Source organism: Pezoporus wallicus, unplaced genomic scaffold, assembly GCF_028554395.1.
Source record: "Pezoporus wallicus isolate ANWC-B61680 ecotype Strahan unplaced genomic scaffold, APGP_CSIRO_Pwel_v1 scaffold_11491, whole genome shotgun sequence".
NCBI classification, from domain to species: domain Eukaryota; kingdom Metazoa; phylum Chordata; class Aves; order Psittaciformes; family Psittacidae; genus Pezoporus; species Pezoporus wallicus.
The window spans coordinates 9,717,918-9,744,354 of record NW_026642649.1 but is presented as its reverse complement, the minus strand read 5'-3'; the positions used below and the strand labels follow the sequence as shown (position 1 = coordinate 9,744,354).

At 43.2% G+C, this 26,437-nt stretch overlaps 1 protein-coding gene across 10 annotated transcripts in view; it reads left to right on the top strand.

The window, feature by feature from the left end:
• Positions 1–26,437, top strand: part of HECW1 (HECT, C2 and WW domain containing E3 ubiquitin protein ligase 1) — a 246,136-nt gene that overhangs the window by 50,854 nt on the left and 168,845 nt on the right. The window contains exon 2 of one of the 10 annotated variants that reach the window (XM_057431263.1): positions 11,104–11,161. The exons of the other annotated variants lie outside the window; for them this stretch is intronic. Within the exon in view, the coding sequence (XP_057287246.1) occupies positions 11,135–11,161 (27 nt within the window). The 5' untranslated portion in view covers positions 11,104–11,134. The remainder of the gene's footprint in view (positions 1–11,103; positions 11,162–26,437) is intronic. 10 annotated transcript variants of the gene reach the window in all.

The window sequence follows — 26,437 nt, the reverse complement described above, 5'->3', positions numbered from 1 at the left end:
TTCAAGTGGAATCTGATCCCTGGAATTCTGCTAGAGAATTACTTTGGTGTCTAAAGGAGTGCACATAATAACGAATAATTTTGTGTTCATTCCAGCCAATTGTACGCTCAGACGAATGTTTGCCTGCACAGTCACCCATTTGGAATCTGTCCCAAATGAAATGAGAATTAATACCAGGGGTTAGTTCCAGGATTTAGCTCTAAAGTCTATTTATAATGTTGCAATATACATAAAAAATAGCCACCTCTGCAGACTGCATTCTGCAGAGGTCGTTCTAGCTGCTAACCCATGTAGCTGCTAACCCATGTAGCTGCAACAATTGCATGCCATCAGGTAAACTTGCACATAGGAGTTAAGGGACTGGTGCATGTGTAATATGAAGAAACAGGCCAGGCAGTGTTAAGAGGCAATAGATAGGACTGCCTTGAGCACCCCTTCTTTTTCAAGCTCCTCCACGCCATGCTGCTTGAGCAGTGGCTGTGTAAATGAGGAGATGGACTATTTCCAGGAGACAGCCACTTCAGTTTAGCCCCCCTGAGATGATAACGTGCACTTTAAGAGTAATAATAGCTGCCAGCCATTGCGGGCCCCAGGGGATGGGATCATGATGTGCTGCACGACATTCAGCAAGTGTGCCTGATGCCTTGGGTCGAGCCAACTGGCCAGGCTTGAAGCGCTGGAGGGAGAGGGGGCAAAGAAAGCGCTTCCTCATTTAAAATGGATATTGCATCACTTTCATAGTTATTCTCTTCTGCACCTTGGTGCCCCCAGCTGTCCGAGGGACAAGGATTTGGACAGAGTTTTTCACCTCCTGTCCCATCCCTCCATGCTCCCTTTCTGCATAGCAGCTGCTACGGGAGCTAGGATCATAAGAGAATCCAGTGTAGTGCTGTCTGCCATTCCTTCTGATGTTATCCATCCCTTAACAAATCCATATCTACTGGCTGTACTCTTAGAGGGTTAAGTACTGTGTCCTTGTAAGTGGTGAGGCCAGGCTGAGACTCATACAGCATCCAGGGTGGATTTCTGTCACAGTTCCACAGGAGCAATCTGCAGAATCCTGTCTGCCCCCACTGTTTGTGGTCAATGATGTGGTCTCTAGAGATGGAGCTAGTCTTAGTTTTAACAAACCTGGTGACTCAATTCACACTATCCTATGTTAGACAGTGGTGTAAATTAATTTTCTGTTACTGGAAAACACTTCTAACCATGCCTTTGGATCCAGTCCTGTAGAAAATAACAGTATGGGTGGCAGAGATAGAAATGTGGTCTTATTCATAGCTTTATTTTCCGAGAGACTTTTAGTCATTTAATTTCAATTCTTAAGACAAAAAGCATCAAGTACTGTCACACTTCTGAAAGTAAGACCTTGCTTTGATATTCCTTTAAAATTAATTTCATCTACTGCCCCTTTTTATAAGGTGAAATTAATGGGGAAGCAAGGTGTAATTAATGGGGCCGATGTTTCACTCTAAAAGTTCATAGCAAATTATAATCTACTTCAGCAGTACAGGAATTTCACCCTGTTATTTCCAGGCCCTTATTAAAAATGAAAGGGCGTAATCCATTGCAAGTAACTTTTTCATCCAGATTGTCTAATGAAGATCACCTGAGATACTTCAAGAGAAGATGGAATGTTGCTGCTTTTGCCCTGCTTGGATGGGAATCATCTAAATGGCCTGTTTTTAAAAACATGCTTCATCTTGCTCTTTCTATTTAGAAGATAGTGCATGGAAAGTAGTAGGAGGTTACTGGTCTAGGTAAGACATTGGGCTGCTGTCCCTGTGGGCAGGTTTCTATGAAGATAAGCTGTTTTCTTCTTCTGGTGAATGTGTCCTTCTCAAGTGTGTCTGCTTTAGACATAGTACTTGCCTTCTTCAGTGGCCTTTCGTAAAGCTTTGTGTCATTTTTCTTCTATCTGATTATCCTATTTGTCACTTCTAATGACTATAAAAAATCTCTTTTCCTTATAGCCAGCTTGAAATGCAGTGCAAGTTAACTACTGGATAAATAATCAGTGATTACTAACTCCACTAATCACTGTGGCTTTGCATTCTATCTGTGTAGAAAATTTCAGGTTCTGTAGATACTTAGCTTGCGTGTAACTTCAGACATGGCACTGGTTATCTACTTTTTGGGTTTCCAAGCACATACCTGTTGAGGCTTGGTGCAGGTTCTCCTTGAGAGGTTTAATGCGGAGCAAGCTGGAGCCAGACAGTTAACAGAAATCATGCTTCTGGATTGGGAATTCTTTTCTTCCAAGGAGGAAAAAAAGTTTTTCAATCTTTTCCTTTTTATATCTTCCATTAACAACTTGGTCTGTGAATATTGCTTTGAAGAAGTGAATGGTGCAGTTCTAAACATGACTCGCTAAGATACTGTTGTGTTAACCTTTGCCTGTGTGTTTATGGGAAAGCAAATATAAGTCTAGTGTATCACAGTCTTGGCCCAGAGCTTGCAAAATCCTTTTATATAGTGAATCCACCTCTAACATCTATTTACCATAACCTCCATGTTTAGGAAACTATCCAAACCCAGCGTGTAATAAGGTAATAAATTCATGACTGTGGTATATATAGTGCCAGTTTGTTGTTTTATAGCATGTGGTTACATCTGTAGTGACAAGAGGATGAAAGTGGGGTGCAGGGTAATTCTGTTGTAACAGTAAGGATGCTGAGCCTTGTCTGCTGCCTGCGTAGCATTGGGAGGGTTGGTGTCATGTCAGTGCAGCATTAAGATTTCCAGTGGTGGCTTAGAAACAGGAGTAACAGGGTCTGGTATTTATCATTTATAGTAGAAGCTTGTTATTGCTTTCCCTCATCTAAATATAAGCTGTGGTTTGCAGATACTGATCATTGCACTGAGCAGCTGGGGGAAGATGCTGCTGGTGCTGCTAATATGTGGATGTTTCCGTGTCACAATTCATCAGGTAAGTCGAGGAGGTTGCCAGCTCCAGAGAGGTCCAGCAGCAATTTGTTATACTTGAAGCACGCTGCTTTGCAGATGCAGGCTTTAGTGGTTTGTTGCAGTCAGAGGGGAGTAATGGCATTTAGGCAGGGCTAAGTAAAGTTTTCTGTCTTGTACATTCTCCTGCTGTAGGTCTAATAGCTTTAACATCCTGCTCGATTACGAAATACCATCATAGTTCACTGCATGACTTGCGTGTGCTGTCTGTTCAAGTCTTTCCTCTCTATTCCATTGTCTCTTTCTGCTCTAGTAAAAGGATGCTTCTAGAGAGACCCTGAAATTGCATTTGTGAATACAGGGTTATAGAGACAGGATAAGGGGTGCAGATGCTGACTCTTCTTTACTGTGCCTGTTTCTTTAGGAGATGGGTCTGTTTTCCTTGTGCTTGATGTTTATGGCTCATTCATTGGTAAACTTCATTTGGTAAGCATTAACTCATGTGCAGATGTTAGTATTCCACCGATCCTTTAGGGCCACAGTTCAGATCTAAGTTCATTTCACAAGTGGCTGATGAACTGTGTTAAACTGTTTTTCCACTTAAGTCAGAGTACTGCCAAGTATCCACATCACTGGGAAAATCACGATTGTCAGGGAGAGACTGAAGACTTGAAGCCAGTCCCTTCAGCCAGTTATTAATCACAGTGTATTGGAGCTAGTGGAGCAATGAAAAGTTACTCTGTCTGAAGATGTGGCAATGTGCACAGTTCCACCTCGTCAAGCACAATGGTTTCAACTCAGGCAAGCACCGAGTCCTGGTTGCAGAGCTCTAACAGGAGTTTGGCAGCCGCTGTTTCTGCGATTGTCCCATTACTTCTTTTGTGCCTGGGGGTTGCACTGCTGATGCCTGTCAGCAGCATGAAATTTCCTTCATGAGAAAAAGGTGGAATAAGTAATCAAAAATACCGATGGACCGCTATGGAAAATGTCGCTGCTGACCGAAATACTAGGTAGAAACAGATACCGATTGATGGCTTGGCTTTGTGAACGAAGATTTGGGAAGGGCTTTAGCCACACTTACTACAAGCGCGATGACCAAGGGCAAGTGGGATATCCAAATCTGGTTGGAAAAAAAGGCTGCTTAGGCAATCAGGAAGTGTCGGACCACTACTGTCAACTCCTGAGCTAACTCGAGCTACCCATGCGCTGGTCCACCTACATGCAGCGTTGGATCTGCAGCTTCCCATGCACCTTGTCACCTGCCGTTTAGACCCTCGCCCTTCCACACAGACAAGTGACAGTAAGCCCTTCCAGCCTGCGCAGTGGAGTTTTTAGGTGAAGCGCAGCTTGCGCAGAACTGGCCCCAGCCTTTACACCTGAGGTTTGACTGCCACGGCCTAGTTAGCTAGATGGTGACAGCAAAGTCCTCAGGTCGTAGGTTTTGTAAGAGTGTCCTTCTCTTTGATGGAAGACCGTACAAGGCTAGAGGAGCTCCATCAGCCTGGGTCTGAAGATAGGAGTTTTCCTTCTCCTATGAGGAGGGCCTGTCTTTGCTAGCAAAGATTTGGGAAGACCTTTACCCATGCATTCTGAACAAGACTGTCATCTCCTGGGTCAGTCGCAAGCGACCGATGACGCAATAGCACAACAAGTGTCTAGGCGGGCTCTTAGAGGCATTCAGTCATAAGCCCACAGATGGTAGCCTCGCACCAGTGGCTCCTCAGCCAAGCGCACGCACCAGGGGTCTGACCCTGAGGTTCCTCTTGTACTGAGCAGGATTACTATTGCAACAACACGTCATCAGTAGGGTAAAACTAACCTGTCTCACGATGGTCTAAGCCCAGCTCACGTTCCCTATTAGTGGGTGAACAATCCAACGCTTGGTGAATTCAGAAACAGATATATATGTACATCATGTCACCACATATGAGAAGGGGATAACTGATGGTGGTGATGCAGAAACATCAACGCTAACAGACCTTTTCTGTTAGTGCAGTAATGCTGACGTGTTTTACTTTTTGTTGCATGCTGTCAGTAGCTGTAGTGTTATACACACAGCCAAGGAGTTCAGTGACAAAATCCAGGGGAGGAAGGAGAGGTTGCTGAGACGTTTCCCAGAGGCTCGTTAAAACAAGAAGGATTTTGTGCTCTTTCAGAACTTGATCCCTCCGTTGAGGTTAGGAAATGATGCTGGAAATTGATTGGTGGAGATGGGCTGTGCAGGAGAAGCTTTCTGGAGCTTTCCAGCTCACTGTCCAGTGTTTCGTTCCCTGGGGCCTCAGTTATTGCAATATCGTTTGTGGGAATGGACGTGCCTCACTTTGTATCTATCTGCGGTGCTGCTGGAAGCATCCTCTACCTACAGAGCATGTTCCTCCAACTGTATTTTCTCTCTGCCCCCTTTTTGCTTTGTTGGCTCCCATTTCTGAAGAATACATCAAACAGCTTCTCATCTTCTGAGGAATTCATGACCTGTGGACACCCTTTCTATCATCTTTCCTTCCACACCCAGAGTTCAGCACCGCTGCTGGTCAGCCTTCATTGCCAGCATCCCTGGAATGCTTGAGCCCCCTTTCAGTTAATCTCCACAGGCTCTTCCTTGCTGTCCATCCTGCTTGTCAGGCAAAGGAAATACTGTGTCAGTCCTCCTTTCTGCAATGCCTGTAGAAAATAAGCCAGACAGGTGGGTCTCTCCTGAGACCACAATTTACTGTGAATACTGTTGCATTTTCTCTTCAGTCTCTGCTCTTCTCAAGGTTTTAGTGGGCATGTGCTTGAGATGTCGCCTGGTTGGGGGCAGAAATCATGGAGTTTGTTCTCTGCTCATCTGTCTCTCTGCTTTATGGAGGGTCTTCATTCAGGGCCTAGGCTCTAAACTTCATCTTTGTGTATTAGCATTTCATCACAGAATGCTTTGTGTTGAAAGGGACTCTTGAAGGTCATCTAGTCCCACCCACAACATGATGTCATTTATAATAATGTCAGCTCTTTGTGGTTAATATTATTGTCTGATGCCTTCAAAGCTGGGCTGCAAGTTGACATCAGTGTGGTAGACTCACAGATTAGCAAATGGACGATCTCACCTGCAAATGGCCTGAAGATACTGCTCATTTAATTTGCCTTTGGTGTAAAGCGATCAGAGGTTTCATTTTACATTAATACATACAGCTTTTTGTGCCTTTACTTGAGAAAGCTGGAGTGCTTTCCACAACAGATGTAACTGATTTTGAGCCAGATTTCAAGGCAACTGAGGTTTGTCTCTGGGCAATTAAAATCCTCAATTAACATTAATTATTTTTCTAATTCCATTATGTTCTTTTTGTCTAATGAAGGGAAAAGAAAGTGTCTGATATGTATATGGGATTGAGGTATTTAGCTAATTTACACATGAGAATTTGTTGGTGTTTCTCTCGCAGACAAAAAAAAGATGAGCGTTTACCTAAAGAGATTTTATCCTGCTGTTGCTGTTGTGAGGTGTGTTAAAGTAGTGGCTCCTGCTATTCTGCAGGTGGAATTAGCATCATTGAAAAACGCAGGACCTTCTTTTACATGTTTTCCTTTGTGTTGAGAGAGGGGGAACAAACACTTCTAGCATAAACACCCAGGATTACCTTTTGTTCTCTAATCTTTAGAAAAACTAAAGAAACTTTCCAGTGGAAAGGTGGAAAAAAAGCCATTCTGGTGTGTTCAGTGTCGTCCCGATCCCTGCAGTGCAAAGACAATGCTTAAACCGTGCCACAGGCAGCTGCTATTAACAGCGTATTGGGGCTGGTAGGGGAGAGCAAAGAGGGGAGTGACAGAGGAGCAGAAAAGTGTATCTGCAGGAAAACGAAATCGGCTCTTCTGTTGTCATTAATGGAATAGCTTATTGACAGAAAAGCATGTCCTGTGGGGCTTCGTCTCAGTCTGAGTGGTGGCTGAGTATTTGGGCAGTTGTCTGCTCTCTGTGCTGCCAGAAACAAACCGCTGACCACTGAATGGAATACTTTTTCAGCCTTAGATGTGTTTTCTTGCAAAGACTGAGCTCTTAGTGACCAATTACACTAAGTTCAGTACTGAACAGTTCACAGGCTAAGAGCAAGCAATAGAGAAAGTGTGGGCAGCAGCAGGAGGCAAGGATACAGTTGAAATGTAATCATGGCCAAGGAGATGTGTGCACATGTATGTGGACATGTAAAACAGGCATTGACTTTAGCTGTTTGCATGCCAGCTTTACCATGATCAGGGCTTCATTTTTTTATTTCCTAAATGAATTTAGCAAATTCTTTTCTAAAAGTGTTTCTGAGTAGGAATTTGAAGCAATATGGTTGGTACCAGCAGTATATGAGTCTTGGGATCGCTTCAGGCAGGGCATAGCATACATCATCTTTATGTTAATATCCTTCAGAGACTCAAAGAACATTTAGGGTTGGAAGGGACCTTAAAGCTCATCCAGTTCCAGCCCCCTGCCACGGGCAGGGACACCTTCCACTAGAGCAGGTTGCTCCAAGCCCCATCCAACCTGGCCTTGAACACTGCCAGAGATGGGGTATGATAAGCAGAAAAGCCAGAAGGAACTCAGACACTACTTAAGACGTAGGATGGGGGGGGTCAAGTATCACCTGCAGAGACCAGTGATGTCTTCTGCAGGGAGAGGGACAAACCAGAAGGAAGTGAAAAGTGGAGGAGGAGAATGGGTGGGAGAGGGAATAATAGGAGAAATGAGGGGGAGAGATAAGAAGCCTGAAGGGAGAGAGGTTAAGGCACAGCTGGGCTTGTCAGAGCTGGATAGCAAACAAGAAACCTTGATGTTAAATGATGGGTCATGAAAGAGAAGGTGTGAGAAGAGATGACCAAGATAAAAACTGGAATCAGGGAGGTAGTAAACAGCAGTTGAATCAAATTGAACTTGCCACTGGTTTCAGAAGGAGAAAGGAGTCCACGCTGCTGAGTGGACTCTCCTCCCTGCTTTTCACACTTCTCCTGGATCATGCTATTCTTGTCCAGAGAGCTCAGACAAAACTGCTCATCTTCTGTGGATGCAGTGCTCACTTTGTTGAAAACCTGTTGCTCCTAGCCAGAAAATGGATGCGTACTTGGGCTGTGGGTAGTCTTGACACAAGCAGCTCAGCTCCTGTATTCTTTAGTCTGTTCCTCTCACCTCTTTATCATGCAGGTTTGAAATATAATGCTGTTGCTTTTCGTGGCCCTTGAGATGATGAGTTTCTGTGCACATGTATTCAAATAAGTGCTTTTGAGACTCTTATTGCAATACTGGCAGACCCTGTCATGGGCTGAGGAGGAGAAGGCAAATGCTGTACGAGTGAACACGGAATAGAAGTGCCAAGAAATGTGCAATCTAAATGTAAGGACAGGAGTTCACAGTTGACCAGAGACAGACTACAAAGAAATCCAGGGAAGTGTTTCTGGGGGGCAGCGATACTCTGCCTGATCACAGGCTCTCCAATTTACCTGAAGTGCACTTCATTTCTGAAGCACGTCATTTAACATAAATGTACCCCTGAGTAAATCTATTCACGTAGGATAGCTCTTTTCCTGTCTATTGCTATTGAAGTTTGGACACACACACAGGCACATGTGCCACTTGTCCTGCAGCAGGGCTGTAAATTACCATCCGTGGCCAGAGCCCCAACCTCAGCATGGCACTGGAGCTCTGCTGTCTGTGGGGCCTTCATGGCCAAACAGGATGATGGCAGCTGGGGCTGCTGGCAGGGTTGCTGTAAACCCTGAGCAATGCTGTCATATCTGGATTAAATGTGTGGAGGCATCACAGCACATCCTGTCTTATAGAATGGAACACCCATGGACTGGTTTGGGTTGGAAGGGACCTTAAAGTTCTTCCAGTTCCAACCCCCTGCCACGGGCAGGGACACCTTCCACTAGAGCAGGTTGCTCCAAGCCCCGTCCAACCTGGCCTTGAACACTGCCAGGGATGGGGCAGCCACAGCTTCTCTGGGCACCCTGTGCCAGCGCCTCAGCACCCTCATGGGGAAGAGCTTCTGCCTAAGAGCTCATCTCAGTCTCCCCTCTGTCAGTTTAAAGCCATTCCCCCTTGTCCTGTCACTGCATATCCTTGTAAAATGTTCCTCTTGAGATTTCCTGTAGGCCCTCGTTAGGTACTGGAAGACTGTTATAAGGTCTGTTGCAGATACTCTATATGCAGAAAGTGTTTTCCATGACTCAGAATAGGTTTTGCATGGTGTGTGAACCTGGCAGTGTGGGTAGGTTGGTGTATCAGTTTATTTTTTCTTCCCAATCACAAAGTGACTTACGGTCTGTAATGCTGCTTTGAGGAAGGAAAGGGGGAGAAAATGGATTTTACTGCAACACCTTAGGGTTGTGCTGTTGATGCAGCATCACTCAGCACAGGAGGTGGCTTGGGGGTGTGTTTCTGGGAGCAACTCCTTGCTCCAGAGTTTTGAGTGGGTTTTTACGTTGCCTGTGAAGAATCCCAGACTGGTTTGGGTTGGAAGGGACCTTAAAGCTCATCCAGTTCCAACCCCTGCCATGGGCAGGGACACCTTCCACTAGATCAGGTTGCTCCAAGCCCCGTCCAACCTGGCCTTGAAGAATGAAACTTTCTGAAAGCTGCATTAGATTAGGAAGAGACCTTGTGCTTTTATCCCAAATTACTAACAGGAGGGATGTTAAGGAAAACACTATAGTACATTACCTTCTGCTATGGGCGAAGCCACTAAGTCTCGAACCAGCTTCTGTGTGGCTGTAGGAAATTCATGGTGATTGTGGTTGCGACAGGTGAAAACAGTGTGCATGTGATTAAACTTCTCTGAGGTTGTCTTTTAAGGTGATGTGGCTCTTTGCCCAGCTTTGGGATCACCTTGCTTTATTTCCAGTGTAAATATGCTTTCTCAATAAAAGCAAAGGGCCACCAGACTACAGGCACTCTGTAAATCTGGGACTAAAATGGATTATGTCCATGAGACTTACTGCCTTTTGGAACACAGGCAGATGACAAAACAATGTGTACTTTTGTTGTGTTGAATTTCATGGCCGTTGTGTGCTTTGAAAGCTTTTTAATCTCAGGGGAGTGTGAGCAAATGACCTTGTTTTGTTTTATACATCTTTTCTTAGCTAAACATTTCTGAACAATAGAACATGTTCCTAAAATCCACTCCTTTGGCCGTTGGTTTTGGTTTTCTTCTTCATTTCTGTGCTTTTGTTGAATTGACAATTTTAGTAGTGGTTTTTCTTGCCTTCTCAGCTGCCACTGAGGGCACAGCAGAAAGTGCTGGTGGGGATGAAGGTTAGGGAGGGATGACAGTCTCCAGAGGTGTGTGATGTGAGGAGATGCTGGTACTGGACGGTCCAGTTGCTGAGGTGCTTTCCCTGCTAGTGCTGTGGAGAAGCTGTAAAGTTTCAGTGTGCCCTGGTCACATAAGAGAAGGAGGCAGAATGAGCTGAAATACAGACATCATAAATGTTGTGGCTAAATTGTGGTTGTCTGTCTCTTTTTTGTTAAAGCTTTATTATTGCATGTTTGGGGAGCCTTCTGTCCTTGCTGGTTAGCTCTCCCTGACTCAGGTTCAAGTTTTCCTTTGTTTCATTGCTTCTCTCTGTATATTTTTGTAGCATGGGTTTTCTCTTAAATAGGGTTGAGGTTGATGGAGAAGTAGAATATTATTGTTCACTGTATTTTGTGGTCTGCTCTTGGGCCATTCAAACTGTGTTGGCTACTCAGTCAGCTCCAGTATGATACACTGAAATTTGCTTTTTGTGGCTGGACCCTACCAGTATCCCAGGTTATCAATAAACTGATGGGAAGTGGGAATGTTGGTGGGCTGCCACCCATCTGAGCTCACTCAGTGCGAGGATTTTGCAATGAAGCTGAAGGTCCATTGCTGATGTCTTTTGTTTCCTTTCAGTTTCTTCCTAAATTTAATGAATACGATGCTTAATCTTATGCAGTCTGAAATGTTTGTTGTAGTTAGCACCATTCTTATTTATTTAAACGCATGTATTTCAGCACTGAAGTGTATGACAATGTCTAGCCCTGCTGGAGCATGTAGTATGCTGTTAACATGGGTAAGATATATACTCGGTACCAAACAGTGAAACAAATCAGTTAATAAAATGTTGGCAAAACCAGAGAGGTTTTGGTGGCAAAAACAGTGTTTTAAAATGTGGCTGATGTTGGTTCTGGAACACATGCTGAGTTAACCTCATTGAACTTTTCCCCAGGAATTGATGCGCTTACAATTGGCGGGTCATTATGCTGCTCCACCTGTGTAGTGTTAAGGTCAGTGTGTTTTTCTGATTATAAACCCCATCCATACCATTCCATTATAAATTCACTACCATTCATATAATGGAATGTGCCAAAGCTCGGAGCTCGTTGCAGCTGCCCCCGGTCCATGTTTAAGATCAAACAAAGTGGTTCAGGTAATTTGAACACCTTTTCAACAACACGTCCAGTCAAGCTTCATTTGAAGTGATCTTTTGTTGTTTATGTTTTGTTCTCCTTTCTTTTGTAACCTGCTAAGCATCCATCTGATGTCAGTGTTGGTTTTGTTTTGTGTGGCCTGCCCAAGAATTCTTATTGAATCAAGACCCGGTCATTATAAGATCATAGCAAGGAGGTCCTGGGAGCAGCAGGCAACTGTGACATTGCAGTTGCACGCATCCATGCCTAGGCAAAGCACATCAACCACTCACCTTCACAAGGCGTTTTCTGAAACCTGCAGCTTCTAACCGTGAATTAATTCAGAGTCATCACAACACACAAATCAGCCATCACAGTAGACACTAATGTGTGAGATGCAGGAATGTGTGACTGGCACTAACCACTTACCAGGGCAAACTTTGAGATCACTTGCATGCATAACACACTGCTGCTGTATGCATCTTCCTGCACAGCTTAGTCTTCTGAATTGCAATGCGTTATCAAAGAGAGCCAGAATGTGCATTCAAGCTTATCTAGTGTTATTTCTGTCACGGAAATGTTATGGTTGGGGCTTTTGTTTGTGTGTTTGCTTCTGCATTTTTCTTTGTCATTAATCATCCAAGTGACTTCAGTTCTGCAACGAGGAAGAAGTCAGTGAACAGCCATATATGTAATAGGTCATTATGTTCTTCCAGTTTCATGAGGACGTATCCTTTCTGCGTTGAGTTTTGCACTTCGTAGTAGCCACTAAGAGCCTCAGGCACTGGCACTTTTACTGGGAGGTATTTGGAGCCTCTGTGCAAGTTAAGCAGTACTGTAATTGCTGAGGAAATACCTGCAGGCTCTTGATGATGACAGCTGAGAGGTTGTGTGACCATGTCCAGCAGCACTCCTCCTTTCACCTCTCTGTAGCTGCAAACTCAGTGGGATTCTGCATTAAACATGATGTGACACCTTCCTGGATGTATGTGCTATATACAGTACATACAGTCTCATGTAATGTGATAAAGAATCACAGGAAGACTCCAATGCAAAGCAATCCTTGAATTTTCTAGGTTATGAAAACTCTTCACATCCTGACATTTCACATGACAATAATCTGAATTTTGCAGCTATTGCATCAGGTAAGTGCATCTTCAGAGGTGAAAAGTATTTCAATGGTTTTCGGTTAGTTCCAAAACTAAATGAAATATCCTCCCAAAAAGATGATACAGGTCATGGTAAGGTTGCATGTGTTTTTTTTACCAAGTGAAGAGACTCAAAGGGCCTGTTTAATAGCAGAAGGGATATGAAAAGGATAGAGATTAGGGTTTGTTTTGGTAAAGCAGAGTGCAAAATACCTTATGAGCAAACCCATATTTTACTTGGCCTCCAGAAGACTCCATTTTGCATTATTTTCAAGTTCACCTGTGATGATGAATCTTCCCAATTTTTAAACCAGTGCATTCCTCACCACTACCTGAGTGTCTTAACAAATTTGGGCCCTTGTGTACAGCACACAGGAGATCCTGGAGGCTGGATTAAGTACACCCCACCAAGAATCCTGCCAGAGATACGTTGCTGACGCGACAGCGGGAGGAAAGTAAATGAACTATGTGCTGCAGCATGTTCAACAGGCTGTGATGATTTGTTTCCTTATAGGGGAGTCTTCTGGTTAAGATAAGTCTGATTCTCAGTCTACGTGGGCAGCTGTAATCAGATGTACGAAAGTGATGCACATCAAAAGTACTTGTCACAAAGTGCTGTCTGTTAGATATATCACCTACGTCCTCCTTGCAAGGAGATTTGATAAGTTTGACAAGCAAACCAGATGCACTATTTAGTCTATAGCAATGAACAGCCTGCATCTGCAAGGGCATTTACTTGACCTTGCAGATAAACCTTTTGAGTTGCACATAGGCATTTGAGATGAGTATTAGCGATGTGAAGACTGGACTGGTACAGGGAATGCAGGACCCTTCCAAATCCTAGGGGGCTTCTGAGCACTCTTCATAGCCCTGTGTTTAAGTACCTAATTTAGTTTCTTATATTAGTTTCCCTATACGTGCCCTCTGCTCAACAGAGCAAAGTCATTATCTTGCTGGTATTTTAGGGCACCCTTTTCTCTCCCTTAACTGTCCAGCCAGTGTAGAAAAGTTAGCCTTATGCAACTGCCCAAAGCTCAATGCAGACTACAAGTATGGAATGGAAAGGTACAAATATAGCTGAAAAAAAATGTTATGGCACAATCAAAAGAAGGTTTCGGTTAGAAAGGAATTAGTGCAATAGTAGATGGTGGCTTCTGCAAGTGGTTTCTCACTTTAAAAAGGTCTTCCCTAGATGAGGCGAAAAACAGCATCTTAGCCTTTTGGTTTGGATTTAGTCCTTTGTTAGGAAAGAAAATCAATCCATCACTTATAAAAATCAACTTCTGTGTGAGCTCTGTGTTTATATTTGGTCTGTCTGTGGCCACTATAGAACCACAGAATGTTTTGTGTTGGAAGGGATCTTAAAGCTCATCCAGTTCCAACCCTCTGCCATGGGCAGGGACACTTTCCGCTAAAGCAGGTTGCTCCAAGCTCTGTCCAACCTGGCCTTGAGCACTGCCAGGGATGGGGCAGCCACAGCTTCTCTGGGCACCCTGTGCCAGCACCTCAGCACCCTCACGGGGAAGAGCTTCTGCCTAAGAGCTCATCTTAATCTGCCCTCTGTCAGGTTAAAGCCATTCCCCTTGCCCTGTCCCTACAGGCCTTTTTCCATAGCCTCTCTCCAGGTTTCTTGTAGCCCTTTAGGCACTGGGAGCTGCTCTAAGGTCTCCCCTGAGCCTCCTCTTCTCCAGGCTGAACATTAAAACATCCAGCAATGTTTTAGTACAAAAATACCTGGTTTTAGTTGATCATGTGTGGAGTTCATCCTTTTAATCACACAAGTTCTTTATGGAGAAAAGATCAAACATTGTTAGTGTAGAGTTGTTACCTGTGGGTTGTTTAGGACTCAACATACAGAAATCTTTCAGACATGCTTTTTCAGTGTAGTGCTTGAGCAAAAATAAATAACAGATAATCAGTTACAAGGATTGTTTTCGTAGAACAGGGCACACAGGTGGAAACTCTGCTGAAAGCTTTTTCCCAGCCCAAAATAAAGCGATTTGCAACCCCCTTTGTCTTACACTTTACTTTATGTACCCTCATTGCCTTTTTTTTTTGCTAATGAAAACCAAACAGACATCAAGAGTGCGTTTTGAACTTTGCAGCTCTTCTCAGATCTTTGTCTCATAGGCAAAGAGCCAGCAGATCCACCAGTCCATTTGGGTGCAAATGAGTTGTCAGTCCCCGGAGTAAAGGTTGGACTTGATCTTAAAGGTCTTTTCCAACCTAGCTGATCCTATGATTCTATGGAAAGGAGGGAGGTTAGCCAACCTGCGATCAGGAAAGAGCTCCCACAGCTTGTCCTGTAGACTCTAAGCTAGGTGCTGGCTGTGCCAGTGAAGGCAGCAGATGGAAGGCAGTGGTAGGAGGAGGGGTGGAGCTGCGAACCAGAGCCCTTGCTCTCCTAATGTCTTCTTAATTAGAATAATACAAGTATTGGCTGGGATGATAGTTGTATCTTACTAGAGAAATTAAGAAATAGATTAATTTCTGGCACAGCTCCCTCTGCCTGTTTACTTCGGTCCCTGTTTCCAGCACCAGTTTTAATTGAAGGAACAATTTGCTGTATTTGCTTATGAACAGATAACAGCGTAAGGAAAAAACTCTACATTTGGGAAAGCACAAAGGGGTGTAAGGGCACCAGCAGAAACAGATATGTATCGAAAGCCAGCACAACTGAACAGTGCTATCATTCCACTTATTACGACAAGAGCTCTTGTAAGGAGATTAAGTTTGCTATTCTTCCCATTCTGTCATGGAAGTGAAAGGCTGTGAGTATTTAGGAATTTAATCTAACCTTGAGTGTTTAGGAGTTTAAATGAACCCCAAATGACCCAATGGGACAGAATGTGCTTCAAAGTTTGTTGAAGTCAAGAGGAGTTTGTCCATCTCATCCAGGACACGTGAGATCAGGCCTCTGCTGAATTCACTTCAGAAGAACTGAGAAGTTTTACATAGATCTATACCAGTGTGTGCAAGCTGGTGTCTGTACTGGAGAACCATAGGAAACCATATCTGCAATGTGTGACTTTTGATGCCACTTTAAAACCTCTTCTTGCTCTTACTGGCTGTTGCCAGCTAGAAGCTCATGGGCCTTGTAAAATATCTAATGTAAAAGGCTTTATCATTTCTTTTGGTAAAATACAAATACACTTTTAACTTCCAGGATTTCCACACTGAGCACCTCCATTGCTTAAAGAGTATTTTGCAGCTTTGCCCCTTGAATGACATGTGGAAATACTTTGGTTTTGACATGCACAAATATTTGGATTTTAGTGGGAAATGCGAGTCCTTTCTCAAAATATGGTCCATTGCTTTAAACCCAACTGAAAAGATGCATTATCTTATGAAGTTCTGTATGATAAAAGACTAATTAAAGTCAACAAATGTTTAAATCTATTAATATTTAACAATTTACAGAGCTAGCCTTAGAATAAAAAGCAGTCTTCTACAAAACAGGGGGAAAGCCGTGTCAAATACATTATCTCTGATTCCTGTGTGAATATATACCTTAATTGCATTGGGACATTAAAAAACATAAATGAGGGTGGTTTCTATACTTTGCAATTTAAATTAGTCCATTCTTCATGACACTGAGTTTCCACCTGTATGGATTTCTTTGCTTCTCGAAGAAAAATTATACCCTCGATGCCTCCTTTAGCATGTGAGATAAAATTCACATTAAGTCTACTAGTAAGCTGGAAATCTGTTGCAGAATCCACGTGGAAAATACAAATCTATGTTGTTTCATTTGTAACTCAGATTTTCCACAGAGTGAGAACATGCTGGACACTATACAGACAAAACCCTGATTAGAAAGAGTGAAGCTAGAAAGGGAATAGTGTTGTGTGATGTATTAGATCAAGTCCAGGTCCTGTTCACACGGAAGTCGCTTTGCTTAGATTTCTGTTATGTTTTTGTACTGGCTTTAGCAGTGCCCAAACACCCATCTCTGCAGAGCTGTACACCTGAGGAAATTGCCTTCTGTGAGTGATCGATTAAATCGGTGAGGCTGTTAATCATGTTGTTAATAGCCCATCTTCCTGCGCTGATCAGACTTCTCTGCTTGTGCTGTCTCTCCATCTTTTGCTCCCTTACCTAATTACTGTTGAAGCCATTGGCTAATTCCAAGTGAAAGAGAGAGGAGCAGTTGTCTTTGGGATAATTATGTTTCTAGAAGTCTCAGGAGTTGGGGAGAGGAGGGAGACCCAAGCTGGGGCTGAGGGAAAGGCAGGTAGAGCCTGTCCATAACCACTCCAGCAGCTGGGAATGTCGCCGGGATTGTCTGTATCTTTGACAGGAAAAAGCTGGAACTTCAGTAGAGGTTTGTTGGTGAGGAAGGACAGAGCTCTGCAGGAAAACAGCTTCATTAATTCCACTGCTAACAGGGCTGTTTGTTTTTGTTTCCATGAATGCTTTCTGAATCAGACCTGAATGTGCTTAATACAAACATTTGGCTTCTGGTTAAAGGTTAGAAAAATACAGCAATCGAGTTAATTTATCACCAATATCGAGAGAAGTAGTACCACAAACAGCATTAGTGTGTGGCCATGGAGCTAATGCATTACCAGTGACAAATCCATCAAATTACTGTCTTTCCTGTTTGCAGGTCTAATGCTGTGGGGGGTCAACCCTGGGTGGATGCCAGGTGCCCACCAAAGCCTAACCTTCCCTTCTTCCTAGGCTTGCCTTTGCTCCCAGATTCTCTACCTCCTCACCCGCAGTGGCGCAAGGGGATGGGGAGTGTGGTCAGTTCATCACACGCTGTCTCTGCTGCTCCTTCCTCCTCAGGGGAAGGACTCCTCACACTGTTCCTCTGCTTCAGTGCGGGGTCCTCCACGGGCAGCAGGGGCACAGCCTGCCGCACCATGATCTGCGCCATTGGCTGCAGGGGAATCTCTGCTCCAGCACCTGGAGCACCTCCTCCTCCTCCTGCACTCACCCTGGTGTTTGCAGAGCTGTTCCTCTCACACATTCTCACTCCTCTCTCTGGCTGCAGTTGCTCCAGCACAGTAACTCTTCCCCCTTCTTAAATACGTTCTCCCAGAGGTGCTGCCACCATTGCTGATGGGCTTGGCCTTGGCCAGCAGTCCGTCTGTCTTGGATCTACTTGGCATTGGCTCTATCAGACACAGGGGAAGCTTCTAGCAGCTTCTCACAGAAGCCACCCCTGTAGCCCCCCTGCTACCAAAACCTTGGCATGCAAATCCAGTATATACACACAAATAAATTCTTGCAGTGCTTGAGAGCCCTTAATGGAAATTCTTGCTCAAAAGTCAAGTTTTAACCTCATTGACATTCCAGCTTTACAGCCTAAGGTTGAGTAGCATTTTATCCAGCAATACCATCAGTTTAAAAGTAGCATCTGTGGATCAAAGCACCGCGTCATTGATTTGTGCATGGAATTGAACAGGAGGCAGTTCTCATTGTCCTTAGGAGACTAGAACTGAGTCCCACACCAAGATACCGAAGCAGGGTCTGGCTGTTTGCGTGGCCACATCCTTGCTGCCTGGTGATGTGAGTGTCTCAGTCTTTCTTTCAGAACTCAGGTTTAAGGCCTGCAGACCCATGTTCCAACTTGCTTACTTGTGCATTCTATAAATACTAGCTAGTTAAACTGCAGACTTTCATCACAACGCCCTAGAACCTAATTCTGAATGGATTTAGGACGCTTCTGTGACAGAGGTGTTGTTATCAAAAAAATAGGTTAAAAAAGTTCTCCTTGGGGCCTTACTTCAAGTGTAGTGTTAAAAACTGTAATTACTTCTCTTCTGTGAGGAGTCAGTGGCAGCAAAAAAGCACTGGGTTAAGGCTAAGTGTCCTCATTAAAGTTAAATGTGACTATGGTTTGAACCTTCAGAACCATTCTTGTACTTTTGTCTGTGGATGAGTGGAATAGAACATCTCCAGTCACCTCTGCAGATGTTCTTCCTCTTCGAAAACTCTCACGAGACCTTTCGAACTGAAGTAAAAAAGTAAATTAGAACCTCATGGAGTAATGTGAACATTATACGTGAAGACTGTGCATATGGCTGCGTGACAGAGCAGAGTAGTACCTAATTACTGTATTATGGGTCTACTAGCAGCACAGTAGGTATGGGTGAAGTTCAAATACTGTCAGAATGGGACTTGCCCAGCTGTGCATGCAGGTCCTGTTTATCTTGGTGGTAGTCAGTGGGGCTTGTCTCTAGTTGGAGGAGCCTGCACCAGTTTGCTCTTCATCTCCTTGATCTAGTTCCCCTCTGGTGGTTCTGTGCAGTTTCTGCTTTGAAAGTCTGCTCTGTGCCTGTACTTGTTTCCCAGGGGGAATTACCAGGCTACCTTTCATCTAACCTTAGCTAGCAGGTCCCCCGAAAACCCTCAGCATATAGCTCAGAACCAGCTTGCAGTGATCCAGAAGAAAGCAGAGTCTCTGAATGCAGCTTCTCTGATGTAAGATTGTTTTTGTGCCCTAGATAAAGCCAGTTCTTTGTAAAACCTGAATCTTGTTCTTCAGCTAGAGACTGTAATACCAGAACTACTCACTTCCTCTTGGGATAGCTTCCCCAGTTTCTTTGCTTTCTCATGAATACAATTATAATAGCAATTTAATATGATTTATACAATCAAAACATAAACAACTTTTAATAAAGATGAAGCAGTAAGGAGCAAACTGGTTTGGAGATAGCTATCTGAGGCTAGTTTTACCTGCCCAGGGAGTGAGAAATCTCACTCTTTAAACTATGCTTTGTGGGTTTAATTATTAAGGATTATTAAGAATAAATTATTGGAGCTGAGGCAGTACTAAACATAAACCAGTTTTCTTTTGCTGTTTTTCAGTGCAAAATAAGAACTCTTAATCCTCAAAACTTTGTTAGAATAGATTTTTCTTGAAAACAAACCTAAACGCACAGAATGAACTTTAGATAGATGTATTTTTAAGGAAATTATTACAAAAGATAGAGGGGGTTTGTCATCATATCCCCAAGAGTGCACAGACATAAGAAATCGTTGTTGAGAACAAGCTTAAATGTGGAAGTCAAACTCTTAATATTGCAAGCAGTTTTCATTCTGCCCTCCAGTGACAGGAGACAAAAACCGTGCAGTAATGATGAATACACTTCAGTGGCTGGGGTTCCAGTTTAAATTCATGAGGGGCTTCTTTTCTTTGGGAAAAAAAATGAAGTGTGTTGGATTCTATTATTATAATTGCATAGGAAAAAACAGTCAGATACCATGGTCTAAAAGGAATCATGTTTTAAATGAATCCTTACCTGTCAAATGACATGTTTGTTCCTAGGGTTTGAGATCTTATTCTATGAGTAGTTCTGTGATCTGTGTTCTAAACCCCAGCTTGCTGTTCTACATGTTTGTCTAATGGGTTTTCCAACAGAAGAGATTGTAGCATGGACGAAAGCATTTGAAGTCCTTCAGTTAAAATACAACCTCTTGGTTTTCCAGGTCTGGATTAGCCCTTGTTGACTGCAGCTGTTGATGATACAGTTTTTCCCTTGCTTTACAAAGTCACTGGAGTCAGAGGGAGTTTTGCCTTTATTTTTATCAGAAGCAGGATCAAGCATACTCAAGTAGTTGCATTTCTGCATTTGTCTGCAGGTAATATCATAATAACAGGAATTCTGGAGCCACTTAATTGTAAAATGTGAGGGAATATTCTAGGCCTAATTGGAAGGTAGAAGATGGAGCTGAGGGCATGTTCCAGAGGTGGTGTCTGGTTCAGAGACTGGTTTATTGCAATAGTTTGTTATTGTTTGTAGATCAAAGGAGTGATTGATGTAGGCATGAATACTCAATAGGCTGCTAATACCTACCTGCCTCACTGCCTGAGGAGGTTAAGATACTGACACTTCAAACCACTTTTCTCTTAAAGAAACACAGATGGGGATAAACAGCATGAGAGAGTGCAGGGGCAATGAATGAAATATCAGTTTAAAATGTTCCCTTTGCTGCGGAGTGGGGTCAGCTGAAAGGAACCATGAGTGAAAGGTACTTCATCCATCCCTCCTTGATTTTGTGTGTTTTATTGTCTCCACGTGTTAATCCAGTGCCTATCCTAGGGGTGGTCCAGCAAGTGATGCCTTGTGCCCTGTCCCTTCCTACCTATGGGTGAGGGGAGGGTGGCAATACTGATGAGTGAAGAAGAGGAACTATGCCCTAAAGATAAAAAGGGATGGAGAGGAGAGGAAGAGGCATGGTCACCTGGGAATATGGTACTGGTCACCTGGGAATATGGTACTGGCCTTGATGTGAGGGACATAGCACAGGAGAAATGGGGCCCTTGCTGATGGCCTGGCATAAAGGGAGGGAAATCATACACAGCTCCTGCAGGGAATAGCAGTCATGGAGACAGAAATTTTACAAGTCATAGCAGCAATGAACCTCTTGTGGTGTGTGTATATGGATCCCTTTGACTGCACACAGGAGAGTCCAGGCAGAGAGGGAAGCGTAGGTGGTGAGAGCACTGCACGGGTAGAGCTGAGCTCTGCAGGGTAAATCCTTTGATACATACACACACGAACCTTTTGCTTGCAAAGATTCATACATGTGTCTGAAGGGAGTCTGATACTAAAGTCTTTGCTTTGTGTTTGGTTGCTTTATGTTGCCTTTTGGGGGTGGGTGGTTTATATGTGATAACTGTGCCTGAGACCTGTGTAATACATTAGACACCTTTTCTTCTATCTGGTAGCACTGCAGACATCACAAGAGCTTTGTGTTTTAGCAGTGGTAGAAGGTATAATACATTCTTACTGGTAGGATTTTTGTAACTCATATGTCATAAGAAATTAAGAGGTTTTCCTTGTAAAATGATTTCAGAGGAGTCTTTGGACTCTGGGGAAGGGATATGGGAAATGTGGGACTTCTTCTGAGCAGTGAAATGACTGTACCTGGCAGTTCTGGGAAACACTGTACATTACTGGATATCTTTCTGCAACTCATATTCACTCTACATCGTTTCATTAGAGGTCTGTTAAATTTTGGAAGCTGTCTTCACAGCTTTTCCTGTAAACCCTTGCTACATTTACTGGTACACTTTTGAAAAGGTCTGTACATAAAATGTATACATTATGCTGAGTATTTTCTTTGATTTTTCTCTGCTTTGATTTTCTCTGGATGTGCTGTCGAGTTTGCAGTGTTAGAGCTGCCTAGAAAATCAGACTGCTCTTAAATAATCAGGTAGTAGTTTAGTATGGGTTTTTAGATACGCCTTATTTCTATCTCACATGCCTGAATGTACTTGCAGTGCACATTTTCTGTTACCCTAAGGAGTGCTTTGCCCACTTATCTTTATATACAAATATAAATTCTTATAGCTTGAGAGGTTCATACACAGGTCTGGCTCCTTCCTATCTAGCTGACGTGGTTTAACCCTAGCCAGTAACTAACAGTAACCTGAAGTAGCTAACCTAGGATCCCAACAGCCCTTGACTCCTTAAAAAGGTAATAAAGAGAGGTGAAGCTAAATCCTCTCTGGGAAAACCTTACCTCAGTCAGTCTTTTTCAGGAGAAGCCTGTTTCTTCCCTTTAAGTATACAGGGAGTCTTGGGAACCTGCATTCCTAAAGTAGGTGACTGAAGTACTCAAAGCTTGAGCTGGAGGAATCTGGGCCCCTGTTAGTGCTGTTAAAGATGGTTAATCTTCTGCATGGTTAAAGTGCTTGAACTGGTTATACAAATCCACCAGGTAAGAGATGTCTGTTACCATATGCTGTGCAGAAACTACAACAGGGCACCCAACACAGACAGGGCTTCTCAGTATCACTTGATCACTTTGCAGAAGAGCATCAGTGTTTCCAGCCTCCAGAGAAGAGAGTCCCTATTCTTACACCCTGCCTCCTAAAATCCCTTTGGAGTAAACCAGCATTCCTGGGAGACCAGCAGAGTCCAGCTGTGCAGTGGACCTGATGAATGCAGTGATGATCCTTAAATAGATAAATGTGGGGGCACACAGGCTTTTGGAGACAGCTCTCTACGGAGTGTGATGCTTCTCTGCTTTAAATAGCAGGGTAAACCAGTACCAGTGCCTGGTACAGAATGGCTGCTTTTCTTCTTGCAGTGATTATTGCTCATAAACATTATCCTTGGGTTTGAAAAGATGAGGAATGGAGAGTTTCAATCTGCAGCACCACAATCACCAGGACTCTGTATCTGTGAGGCTGGCGTGGTCCACACTGGCCTTTAGAGACATGAGGGTGCTTGTAACAGAGGTGTGTTGTCCTACCAATGAGTGCTTTATCTTGCACTTGTTGAGAGGTGGTCACTGTCCTGCCTCTGTCTGGTACCACAGCAGCGCTTCTCTGCCTGCTTCTGGTGTTTAAAACCAACCAAGTCAAAAATACATAGTCCTTGTTATGTGCATTGTAGAGCACCAGCAAAGGCAAGTGTTGTGGGCTTTAGAGTATTAGATAGTAGCACATGAGCAGATCCTAAGGTTATTTCTTCATTTTCATAGTGTGGAAAGACCAGAGTAAAGCTGTGCGGTGTTGTCATGGTTTAAGATGTTACCATGTTGACTCTTCTATTATTTCCTTGGTCTCTTTTTGAGACGTTTCTATTACATGTTTACCACATTCTTGAGTACCTGAATGTGTCCTGTAAAAACACTGGCAATGTTTTCAGACCTTTTTTTCTGTAGCGGGTAAGTCAGATGGCCGCTTCTCATCCCTTGTTGTCCAAACTGCTGAGACCAGGCTGTTCTCAGCTACTGATTTCAGGAGAAATTAAGAAAATAATTCTGTCCTTTGCTGCATTCTGTTGCAGAAACCTCCCAGTGCTTTGTGTGGTGAACTTGGGTGGGTTATCACTGTGCAAATGCGTTGAATGTAAGGTTGTTAATCGTTCCTTGTTAGACAGAAGTAGACTACCATGTAGAAGCTTGGAGTGATCCCAGCTAAAGCTGGTAAAATGTCACCTTTATCAGAAACTTGTTTCGTTTATATCCTTATAGGAGTACAAATCTTAATTCTTGGAATCATGTAACTGGAAATATGATGTATCTTTTAGCGTGCTCTCTTGGGTTCATTAGACAGCATTCTTTTTTACTTCTTCCAGAAAGAAAAGGAAAAAAAATAAATCTCTTTTTTTCCCTTTCTTTTTCTGAATTCCAAGAATTTCCCTCCAGTCATTGCTTCATATTCCAGCTTCCATCTGCTTGCGCCCAGGAGATTGTTTAAGTGCTCTCAGAAAATGTGGACTGCTCTTAAACGTATTTTTCCTTTATAGATGCTAAGAGTGCCCCTGGTTACTGGGCTGCCAGCTTTTGCTGCCTTATGACTAATAGACCTACATCAGGAATCAATCTCAGGCACCAGTGCTGAACCTTGCTGGGTTGAACTTGAGGCCAGCTCTTTCATTTTGATTCTCATTTGTGCAATGATTTGCACATCATTGAAGCAAAGTTAAATGTAAGAGGATACATTAACATAGCAGTGCAGCTAGGCTGGAAGCACACAAAGGTCAGAAAATGGAAAAATGAGCTACCTAATAACGTCCATTTGCTCCACTGCTGATGTATAATGGCTTTGCTTTTCGATTGCTGTTTATTATAGCCATATATATATATATTCTGCCTTAGATGTGCAATATTGAGACAAATGCACTTGAAGCTCTCTAGTGTTATAATGGCATGCATGCCTCTGAAATGTTTGCAGCCTTCATTTCAGTCTTCCCAAGAGCAGCAGTTTCACCTATGTGCTCTATAATGTCTTGCAGGGAAAAGGGGGTCAGTAGATGATGGAAGCCTGCGTGTCCCTCTTGCTGTTAAATGATTCCTTTGGAGCACTGAGAAAACCATTGATGTGCCTCTCAAACAAATAGAGAGCTCCAAACCCTTTGACTTCATAGCATTCTCCAATCTGAAGCTTGATGATTTTCATGTTGTGTTCAGCAAGTCAGATGTTGCATCATTTGCACTATGTATTGCCTCAGTATTTTGCTCTGGGTGTTCACACCTGGGTTGGGACTAAGTTTCTGTCATCCAGCCAATTAAACCTTTCATATACAGACTGTTAGTACCTTCTGTTTCTGTTAGTACAGTATCCTTCTTGATACACACGATCCTACCTTCCTGACACTGCTCAGAAGACTTCTGCTGTCAACTTACCACTTTCACCAGGTTACCCTATGTTTTTTGTATCTGCCTTGGCTTCTCCCTGTCTTTTACAAAAAAAACCTTCATCTCTGGAGCAAACAAGACTGACTCCACATCTGATTTGCCTGTGATGTCAGGATTGACTACTGGCCTGTTAAATTTTCAGGTGGATAAACGTGCTGTATCCCAACCTTCCCGCCACACAAAACCATCTCATTGTCTTTCTCGGTACTTGCTCTTGAAACTCTGGTTGCAATGATGCTTGCAGACATGTGAATGACTACGTGTGTCTCAGTTTGAGCCCACTGTCATGCTGGCTAGTATTTTCACCTTGTTACCTTTAATTTCTTCATCTGCCAATGCTCCAGCGATGGGTTGTATTTCGATCATATAGTATCTTTGGTATGGACAGTAAAAGTCTGTTTGTTATCACCATCCTGACTGGCACAAATACATCTTCTCTGACAAAGCAGCAATAGAAAGTAACAGTGTCAGTCCAAATATCTGAAAGACAGCTCTTAATTGTCTGAACAGGTAAGTGAGTTGCATCCTTGCAGATGCTTAGCTGAGATCTGTCCTCTGTATTGCTAAAGCATCACTTACCTTTCTGGAATGAATTAAAATGATAAATTAAAGTCCCTGACATGAAGCCCTTCAGCTTTCCATGGGAAGTTGGTCTACAGCAGCTTTGAACCCCATAGTGAAATTCAGCTGGCAGTAATGGTCTGCAGCTCTCCAGCCAGAGGGATTCTTCTTGTCTCAGAGAGGGATACGCTAGGGTTCTCAGGTGGTGAAGGAAGGGGCTCGCTGCTGTCCCAGTGCCAAACAGCAGGTGGGCAAGGAGAGAGGTGACAATGTGAAAGGGAAAGAACGTGGAAAGAAAATCTGTGTTATTTGTTGGTATTAGTGATTAAAGGTTTTCTACGTGTACATTTTTGAGATTAGTTTTCTTTACAGTCAGATCTCACCTGTCATTTCCTTTGCATTTATATGAGGATTAAAAAACCTTGAATTAAGTTTTGACCTTTGTTTTCCTTAGAGGGACTGAGTGACACCAATAAGGTAAGTTCTGGCCTCCAAATCCTCTAAAAATCTTATTTTGAGCAGGACTTTTATGTGGGTGGATGATCTTTAGAGAGCTTTCCTGAACTTTGTGACAATCAGAAGGAGGGCCAGTGAGAGGGGAAAACATCCCTTTAGCCGGTTTTGCTCAGCACACTAATAGCTTATAGCTAAATACTTACTGTCCTAGCTGTCTGTACAGAAAAGGGCATTAAAAAAACAAAATTGCTAAATTCATTGGAGTAAATGCTTATTTCTGCTAGAGTAGCTGATAGCAGTAGAAAACCTAGGTGATATTTGCATTTCCTGATGTAATGTTAATCTAGAAGTTGTCTCTTATACAGGTAGCTGAAAATTGCTTGTGTATTGTGTTACATATTATGTATGTCCAAATGAGGAATGTAAGGGGAAAGACCTTTATATTTGCTACTTGGTGTGTTAAAAGCTAAAGTGACTGGACATCAGTGATATGTCTGAAATACTGTACATTCTTGTCATCTCATTCCTCCTGTCCTAGGTAAGTTCAGACATAGGAAATAGCCAAGTGCATCACTCACCAGTGCAGTATGGGCACCCTCAATTTAGGACAAGCTTGAGCTCACATGTTGAGCATACCCTATGCATGATGCGCTTAAGTGTGACAAGATGCAGAAATCTGGTAATCCAAGACAACGAGGTTAAACAGTGTAAAGAGAAAACCACCTTTCCTCTTACATGCATAGACACCCTGAGCAGCAAAGGCTATTCTCGCTGCTAACCATCATACAAGTGATGAGGGGAGTGGGTGGAAAATGAAGTTTGGGGATCATTTGGTACAGAAAGTCCATGGGTGGAAATTCCCCTAAACAGACTGGCTGTA